The sequence below is a fragment of the Periplaneta americana genome, chromosome 16 (assembly GCF_040183065.1).
Source record: "Periplaneta americana isolate PAMFEO1 chromosome 16, P.americana_PAMFEO1_priV1, whole genome shotgun sequence".
Lineage (NCBI taxonomy): Eukaryota > Metazoa > Arthropoda > Insecta > Blattodea > Blattidae > Periplaneta > Periplaneta americana.
In genome coordinates, this window is record NC_091132.1 from 7,770,313 (window position 1) to 7,780,097 (window position 9,785).

Consider the following 9,785-nt stretch of genomic DNA (forward strand, 5'->3'; position numbering starts at 1 on the left):
TATTTATTCTGCTGCAAATTCACTTAATGGCCAGTTTTTAACGTCAAATTAAGCAGGAGTTTTGATTCCCTGTCAGGAGATGCGCAGATGTTTATTCTTTATTCCTTATTGTTGGCAGCTGTTTTCGACATTTTGTTTTAGTCACTGAAAATGCAGTACACATTAAATTAAAAGCTCTACCTTGGAAGCAATACTGGATTACGAATTCAATTACAGCTACTCAAAGGGCATACCAGAGAGAATTTAGTGTTCGTAATCTTCCCTCCCCAAAGAAACATAATACTGGGATTGGTAAACAAATTGGAAACAACTGGATCTCTAAAAGAATATGACAAATATACAGAATAAAAAATAAACATCTGCGCATCTCGTGACAGGGAATCAAAACTCCTGCTTAATTTGACGTTAAAAACTGGTCATTAAGTGAATTTCCAGACGAATAAATAAAGCATTTTCAACATTTGCAATAGAGGTTAGTAATCTACAAAAGATACTCTACATTTGAGGTATAACAAATTGTGGCTAGCATCATTCGTTTTGAAATAAAGAAAGAAAGAAATGTGTCAGTTCTATATAAATCACTCTGTATTTAGAATCACCGATCCATAAACTGTACTCTGCAGATTAAGTTATTCTAAATTTTTATATAAAAAAAATATTAATTTTTTAAAAAGGTATATTAAATGTTTTTCTAAGCAAATAAATTTGTAAATGCTGATGCTCTTTCTTTGAAGTCACTTCATATGTCGTCAAAAGCTCTGTATAATTCAAGCACCTAGAATATTTTACATTGGAAAGAAAATACTCTGCTAGTCATTTCTTGAACCATTTCTTTGCTATGATCTTTATGGCGAATTATTCCACTAAATCTAAGGAATTGTTACAATAATTTATAATATGCATTTCTCAGTTTCATGTCTCTGTACATATTTTGTTGAGGAAATTAAGTTCCCTATGTTCATAAAGAAACAAAAGTAATCTACTTTGAAAAAATAAAGTTATATAAAAGTTATTTGAACATTTCAGGATCTCTAAATATATATAATACAGAATACGCTCCGACACACACTTCGATAGGGGAATTAGGTAACATCTTGTTATAAATATCAATATAATATTTAAGAAGTAAGAAATTCTATTCCTCAAACCCGTCCCTGCTTCATAAAGTTATCAACAACTCCTGTGTGGCCACAGACTCCTGCTTCTTTTCCTGTTCCTGTCTCTTAGCATGCCTCCACGCATTGAAGTCACTGAGGACGCGACGTCCATAGGAAGTGTGCAGTTCTCTGAACGTCACTTTGGTCCGTGGAACATTCTCAGTCATCCTCGACGTTCCGTCGGGTCTTCCCGGAGCTGAGCGGATGCTGTGAGATCGGTAATGGTGCTGGTGCCCAGGCAGGGTCTGTCCGTCTAAACTGGCCACCTGCTGCACTCTGTTGAATGGGTTGTGCCTCTGGCGTGGTGGCGGCAATGGTGAGGTCCCGGACCGAGTCTCCACCGACTCAGAGTTGTGGTTCAGGGTGGAGGATGAGAAATTTACATTCTGGTTCTGACTCATTGTCACTGCTTCACATTCTATAATCCAAAATAAACATACGTTACTGTCTGAACATACAGTACTTTAGAAATTCCCACATATTGCATAAAAATATTTAAAATGTAAAATCTTTATCATAACACAAACACAGAAACCTCCAAACAATTGAGACAAAGCTACAACCTGTCACCAATACTTTTTAATATCTATAGAGAGCAAGTTCTGAGAAATGGAAACAAAGCTGTCAAGGAATAGAAGTGGAAATAGCTAATACATTTCCATTTAATTCACAATTCGCCAATAGCCAAGTAGTTATTGACCATGATCACTTCGATTTCGGATTGATGGTTAAAAGACTAAATAAATGTTATGAATCCTGGGCTCTCACAATGAATTACATGAAAACAGATTATCTGATCATTAACACGAAAGTAAAAGATAACATAAATACTGAAGAAATGAAATCAAACCAGTCAACTAGGCAAAATATCTAGAAACAACTGAAGTCCTCCTGGAAATAAGGATGTCACCAACAAAACTATAATTCATGTTTCAGGAGAAAGGAAAATAATTTCAGTGGCATATTTCATTAGGCTTCTATTTACTAGCAGAACCATTTGACTAATCAAGGATACAAGTTTATTCAGTTATTGTTATAAATGACTGCTTCAAAATTACTTTTCCCACGTAAGTCACATATTTCAATAATTTGATGTTACATCCTTAATTAAATAAGACAGAAGGCATTGGAGATGAGGAAATAAAAAACCGAAGTGAAAAGAGCAGGAAAAATAATTGTGTTATGCTTAAATTAAATATGTTGGGATACACGTCTTTGGAAAAACGCAAAATAGGTAAAATACACTGACCGGCAAAAAAAACCGATCACTTGAAAAAAATACTAAAAGTCAAGTTTAAATGTAAATTATGAAGTAACCCAAGAAATAACATAACTGTAATCATACTCGATTTAAAGATTACACTTTTATGAACTTGTGACACGTAAATTCACACCTTTCACTCCAATTTTGAGTCAATGACTGTCATATGTTCATAAATCTACACTTTCGTTGAAATTTTGCAAAATTTTTCACTTAACTTTCAGCTGAATATTTGTTCATTAAACTTCACTGAAAATGATGTTGATGCACAAAACTTAAATTCACACTATCAATAACTGAAACAAACACTCAGTATCCGGTGTGTCCCTGTTGGCCCTAATTACAGCTGCCATTCTCTCAGGTATGGTTTCGATTAAGGTTATGATGTCTCTCTGGTCGATATTGTCCCATTCCTCTTGGAGTGCAGCCTGCAGATCACCTAAGGTCTCCGGAACAGGATTACGATCTCGGATACGTCTACCCAACCTATCTCAGAGATGTTCTATAGAGTTTAGGTCGGGACTCTGAGCTGGCCAGTTGAGACGAACAATCTCCAATGCATCAAGATACTGTGATATGCAGCGTGCTGCATGTGGACGAGCATTGTCATGCATGAATATGAAATCATCGCCAATAAATGCAGCAAAGGGCACGACGTGATCGACGAGAATCTCGTTGATGTAGCGGTGAGCGTTGAGACTACCATTCTCGACGATCACCATTCTGCTCGGGCCTCTATGGAGATGCCGATCCACACCATCATGGAACCTCCACCAAATGGCGTCCTTGCAGACAATGTGCATACCTCTCTCCGTACCATCTGGGGATTTCAGGTATAACCTGGACTCATCAGAGAACAGCACACTGCTCCACTGCTGCACAGTCCATTGGGCATGCTGACGAGCGAACTGAAGACCGTTGGCTCGGTGCTCTCTGGTCAGATCTGGTCCCGTAGCAGGTCGTCGTGATTGAAGATTTTGTTCTCCAAGGCGTCGTCGAACAGTCCTCTCGCTCACATTAACATCCCGCACATGTTGTAGTCGATTCCGAGCTTCAACTGCTGTAGTATGGCGGTTTCTTGGGACCTGGCTGACGAGAAATCGATCATCTCGGGCTGAAGTCTTCCTTTTTCTGCCAGAATCAGGTCTTCTGGAGTAACTCTGTGTTTCCCGGAACCATTTCACAACCTCTTGCACCGTGGTGTATGGTGCGCCTATGGTAGCAGCGGCGTAACGGAGGCTGCGTCCGTCATTAATGACAGCAACAGCTCTGGCAACGTCTTGGGGTGACAGAGGCATTGTCTCAACTAAATTTATTGATGAAATGGCAAACAAACCATTTTCGACAGTTGTTATTCATTTTCAAAAAGGAAAGGAAGCAATAAAGCAATAAAACCTCTTCAATTGTTTATGATGACCTACCCCACATGTTCAGCACAGAAACACACTCTCCCGTTGTTAGGCGATAAACCGAAGATTTATTGGTGTGAAAAGCGTGAATTTACGTGTCACAAGTTCATAAAAGTGTAATCTTTACATTGTGTACGATTACAGTTATGTTATTTCTTGGGTTACTTCATAATTTACATTTAAACTTGACTTTTAGTATTTTTTTCAAGTGATCGGTTTTTTTTGCCGGTAAGTGTATTATGTTGTATATGTAGTCGAATCTGTTTTAAGCTATTCATAGAAGTGAAGTATGGATAATGATAAAATATTACAGAAAAAATATAGGCCTACTGACTGTGGAACTGGGTTACTTGAGACGCAGTGCAAGAGTGAATCACGTGACACAGAATGTATGCTGAACAGACAGTGTTAAACAAAACAGAGAGTAAGAGTTTGAAGTGGTTTGACCATCATCTGATGACAATGGAAGGAGAGAAGTGGCTTAAACATATTCACCAATGACAATTTCCAGTGAAATTCCGTTATGTGTAGTGGAATTTGAACCCTTCTGAGAAGCTCAGAGGAAAACTGAAAAGCATATTTTTTTAAGTAATGCAAAGTTAGCTAAACTGTTGCTAATGTGTCTCATGGAAATTAAGAAATAGAGTTTTATTTTATGATGGGTGATATAAAAACAAAGAAGAGATATAGTTTAAAACCTCAAATGCTTAGTAACCTCCTAAGGGCGAAGTTAGATTTACTAACAAAAAAATGCTACTTGACCTACCTAATTACTGATGATTATATAATAAGTTTGCTGAAAGTATTTATCAGTTTGAGAAAAATGAAAACTACGAAATCACACCATTGTCCGATGAAGATCAGCTTCATTCTTCTGCTATCTTGTTGCCATTAATTTATACGAATTTTTAATTTAATTTATTGTGAAACAAGTAGGCTAATGTAAATCAACATGACCAACAACAACCATGGTCATGTCACTAATAGTACCAATATTGCCACATCTATCTTCATGTTTCACCTGTTCTAACAAATACAGCAAATCTCACAATGAAAGCTAAGTTTTGCTTATTCTGTACATGGTTTTAACTTTGTAGCGGACATAATGGAATTCCATTACGGCTGTAGTGACATTTCGACTTTCTGTGCTGGCAGCACTGCTTTTAGGTAAAAGAATGGAAGTTAGACTGAGAGAACATGGAATGATGGAATGTTGGAAGCTTGGGACACAAACTTTGTTTAAATTTCTTGAAATCCTTATGAATATAACAGATAATCTGCTATTAATATGACACATCCCAAATGTGTTTACGCTACTTACCTTCCATCTCATCAAGCTGTCTCTGAAGCTCTGCAACCATGAGCTTCATGTAATCATAACTCGCACATGCAAGAGCCTTCATCCATTGTTCCATACTCTCCTGAGATTCAGCACCAAGTGTGTAACTGCGATTACCCGTACCATGGAAAACAATCTTGAATCCAAACTGCTCTTCATCTTCAGCTAGCTCTGAAATCAACAAATCAAACAAGTCTCACTATTGTACTAAGTCTCAGTTAAAAAAAAAAAAATAAAAACGCGCGTATGCACGCAAACACACAGTTATGTAATTTTTTCCTTGGAGATTTATTACTTTCAATCCATCTTAACACACTCTAGACATACTTATGTAAGGAAATCATTACTCTGTTTAGAATCAATTACTGTTGGATTTACATCACACTAAATTAGGTTATTTTATGAGCACTCTAAATATTGTAATTTTTTACGAGTAGGCTCTTCAAGATTTATTGTTAGCAGAGTGCTAACTCTTTTTACTGAAAGGCGGTTTCTAATCCCAGTTTTTACAAGATTCATGCAACTAAATCCTTGCTCACAATTTACAGTATGTGATGAAATAAATCAATTAGAAGAAATTGTTCACTTAACTTAACTGACATGAATTGCACCAACTCTTTGAAATTCATTCCTGAACATCTGTTGCTAAATACCTTTTTGAACATTGCCATTAGCATTTCATTTAAATTCAGATTAGTTCAAACACATCTCTAATTTCATTTTCTACATTACCATCTTCGTTTCTGAAGTGCAATCTGGTTGTCGCATTTTTGCACATTTTCATTGAAAGTTTGTTTCATTTTTAGAAGTCGAGTAACAAAATGCGATAAATGCGACTGTGGGTTATACCCTGCTGCTAAGCCATCTTGTGTAGATTTACAAAAGTATTAACTGGGTGACAAACATCATTCCTTGCTCAAACAAACTGGGTCATCAGCAAAGTACCAACTAACAGGAAAGGAAATTAAAACATATATAAGCCTAAGCTCTGTACACTTAAATAGTTAATTTAGTTAGCAACATCATTAACAATTTTGTATCAATTTCATTGTACCTATAGTCCTAGACCTAAGACTAATAATTTACCTTATTACATAAAATATTGGGAAAATTAGCGTCACATCACATGTCACATTGTCATGTTCTACTTTCTTGCGGAAAATTCTGAATTTTTAGAGAGAAGTCGTGCTTTTAATTTTCTTCATCTGATAACTCTAATTGGTAAGTACATACATTATACATTATTTTTATGTATTGTCGAAGAAAAATGAACTGTGCTTACCAATTGTACAACCTTCGAGCACTATCACACCAACAGGTTCTTTATCCCCACGTTTCTCAAAGTAGAACAGGAGGTTTCCCTTTAGAAGAAACCATCTCTTCTGATATCCTTTGTTGACTTCACCACGCTTCACAAGCCAGCCTTCTCTGTCTACAGGAGTAGCTGAAGATGCAAATGCTGCGAGATTCTTCTCATTTATTTTCATGGTGGGTGTGTTCCTTACAGTTCTTTCATTAAATCCTGTACAAAGAAATTAATATTATTATTATTATTACTATTATTGTTATCATTATTATTATTAGGTATTATTATTATTATCATATACCATAGGTGTACAATAACTCCTTTGTGACACCCATTCGATTTTTTCCTTCTTTTTCAGAATACATCGTCTGACTTAGCCATTTACAGCTACAAGAATGGACAAGTCAACTTAATATATTATACCAAATATTAATACATAAGTACAAATGAGATAATATAAGATAACAAATATAAACCTATAATATAAGTTAAGATCTCTAGGTATTATAAAAAAACACATAAAAATTATATATAGCAGAAATTATATTGGCAATACATAAAAAATACATGCAAATGAGTAACTGTAAGCCAAAAAAAAAAAAATCTTGAATTTTTCATTTTTTCGTGATTTATTGATCTATGAGAATTTCTTTTTCAGATGGGCCGTGATATAAGTTTGTATGTTTTTTTTTTTTTTTTGTTTAAATGGACAGCGCCATTTCAAGTGGGCGTGTCTCCTGTTCATCTGGCTCCGTTCCTGTAAAGGTGCATCTACACGGTTCAACTTTTCTTTCAACTTTACGCATTCAAGCAAGACTGATATTTAATAGGCCTATCAATTAATATATAGCTACACGTGGTGAAGATGACGTTCAAAACGGCGCACCATGTAGACACAAAATCTTCATGCATCTTAATTGAACTCTCGTTTTAAATGTGATTCTTTCAATATTCTTCCCAGTTTGCATGCGTATGTTCATGGAAAATTGAACAGGTGTAATTTAGATGCTGCTTAAGTTTGTTTTTTTTCTTACAAAATGAGGCTTTTCTCAGCTTCTATTATACATAGGACTTTAAAATGTTCAGAGCATGTTGCCACAAGCCTTGGCCTTAATATAACAAGAGGTTTCCAAGAAATCTAAATTATGAACGTAATCATGTATGAATATAACTTACATTGAAAAATGTAGTCAATTTTTGGACCGGAAAAAAATTCTATTTAATGTATTATGCACTTTCCTTCGAAGGTCCATGTTAAATTCAAGTCAGTATATGTAACTATAACGTATAAAAATCAAGTTCCTACTCCTAGCAGTTTCTGAGAAAAGCCGACATAGGACGTATCGGGTTCCCATAAGTTTTATTCAAAGCACCGTACGTCAGCGGTTTGGCAGTAGCCGAATTAATTCCAAAAATTAATAGATTTATTGTGACAATAAACCAACCTTCCTCTGTACTTGACCATATGTCACTCACAATGGAACTTAATATGGCAAATTAACGTAATTACTTAATACCATCCTTAAATTAAACCTATAACATAACTTCTATTCGAAACAGAAGTACAACAAATAGGTTAACACTCAAATTGTCCAGTAATCGAAACAGGTGACGGAACTCATTGACACAGTAAACTTACCTAACCTCCTCTTCTCTCAATGAAGATTTTATTATTCCACCCGAATTCGTCTAGGCTTATTTCACTTTTCTAGTTTTAAACTGTACGTCTCCAAAAAATCACACAATAAATTGTACTCATTTATACATATGATATAAAGCTATATACACAGTGTAAACAAATAATACACACCCACCAAACGAAAACGACCCTATCAAAATGTTTCGCGAGCTGCCTCTTCAAGTCTTCAACTGTTCAACAGATGGCAGTTATCTCTCCCCCGTATTGCCAACATCTAGGAACAAAACTGATTCCGTAATAATTCCGTGGAACAAATTGTTAGAATCAAAAGAAAGTTTCACTTATTATTTATGAATTAATAAAGAGAAAAAAGGATTTAAGAGAAGTCTATTACGATCTGTTTCAAAGTGTTATTCTGGAGGATGTCTGCATGACAGCGGAGTGAAAAGGGGGGGGGGGGCAGTCTCGGGAAACGAATCCCGGACCTTCTCAATACGAAGTTGTCCCACGACAGTTTTATTGGATAGTTTTGATAAAAGCACAATACTAACACAAAGAAACAAATTTGTGATCAGGGAGAACGTGATTGTGACAGTAAACGTTGATGATATTCGAAAAAAAAAAAAACCTTCGAGAAAATCTCAGCCAATATCATCTTTTCGTTATTAATTAATTAATTCATTCATTCATTCATTCATTCATTCACGGCATTTATTTATTTCATCCACTCAATATAATTACAGAGTAGAGAATAATAATAATAATAATAATAATAATAATAATAATAATAATAATACGTACGCAGTAATACATTACATATATCCATTAACAAAATTAAAAGCATTGTTATCATTGTAAATAGGGGGTCCTTGCATATATTGAAACATCAGTGTGCAGGAGCGCCATATTAAAGGAAAATAGAATCTACAAAGAGCCCACAATAACTGAAAAATTGTTTGGGATCACAATGGTTTTCTTATGAGTATCATAAATATCTTCGGTACACTGATTTCCATAGTACGAGCATGTTACAAGTCATAGCATTGACGGCAGATGACGTCACGAGCAACGGGAGATGTTTCTGGTAGCAACTACCTTCTATTATATTTTCCTTGGCCATATTTATCGCCGAACCGCTACGGAAGCTTTTCCAATCACACAGTTTTAATTTACTAGTAGTTTACTGCACTACTGCAGTAGGCAAGTTTGTCAGAAGTATAGAGAGAGAGAGAGAGAGAGACCGCGCGCTAGGACAAAATGGGTTGAATTGACTAACACTCTTTCCATCTATTTATTTGTCTATGCTTTCCATCAACCCAATACGTCAATACTTTGGAAACAAGGTAGAGTGTATTTCATATACCCAAATGTTATTCGTTTCAGACATTTAATTTTAACAATTACTATTGTTCTAGCATATGAAACGATCGTTACATACGTTGTTTATAATGAGCTACGCACGAATACATCGATTTTATTGTTCAATAATTTTATACATTTGATACCTAATTAAACAAGGGTGTACAATCGTGTAGGATGAAAATGTATGACAGAAGACATTCAACGTAGTTCGACATTTTTGGGTTTCCACACCGTGTTATACATGCAAAAATATTCAACGTTCAGGGACTACTTTTCGGCCGCATTATCAAAGAGGACAAAGAAATAACGACC

General features: G+C 35.4%; 1 protein-coding gene across 1 annotated transcript; it reads right to left on the bottom strand.

The window, feature by feature from the left end:
- Positions 1–567: 567 nt before the first annotated feature.
- Positions 568–8,361, bottom strand: LOC138690949 (sesquipedalian-1-like). The gene is made up of 4 exons (XM_069812539.1): positions 8,112–8,361; positions 6,449–6,688; positions 5,149–5,337; positions 568–1,575 (listed from the first exon to the last, which is right to left on the bottom strand). Exons 2-4 carry the CDS (start codon positions 6,651–6,653, stop codon positions 1,160–1,162), a joined length of 810 nt encoding a protein of 269 aa, XP_069668640.1. The 5' UTR covers positions 6,654–6,688; positions 8,112–8,361; the 3' UTR covers positions 568–1,159.
- Between the last annotated feature and the right edge of the window lie 1,424 nt (positions 8,362–9,785).

What these genes read in the sequence shown, in the direction of transcription:
- LOC138690949 (XM_069812539.1), bottom strand. Translation starts at nt 6,653, where the DNA reads ATGAAAATAAATGAGAAGAATCTCGCAGCATTTGCATCTTCAGCTACT. An exon ending in GCTCGAAGGTTGTACAATTG is followed by an intron (nt 5,338 to 6,448) that starts GTAAGCACAGTT and finishes TGTTGATTTCAG; the next exon opens with AGCTAGCTGAAGATGAAGAG. An exon ending in ACAGCTTGATGAGATGGAAG is followed by an intron (nt 1,576 to 5,148) that starts GTAAGTAGCGTA and finishes TTTGGATTATAG; the next exon opens with AATGTGAAGCAGTGACAATG.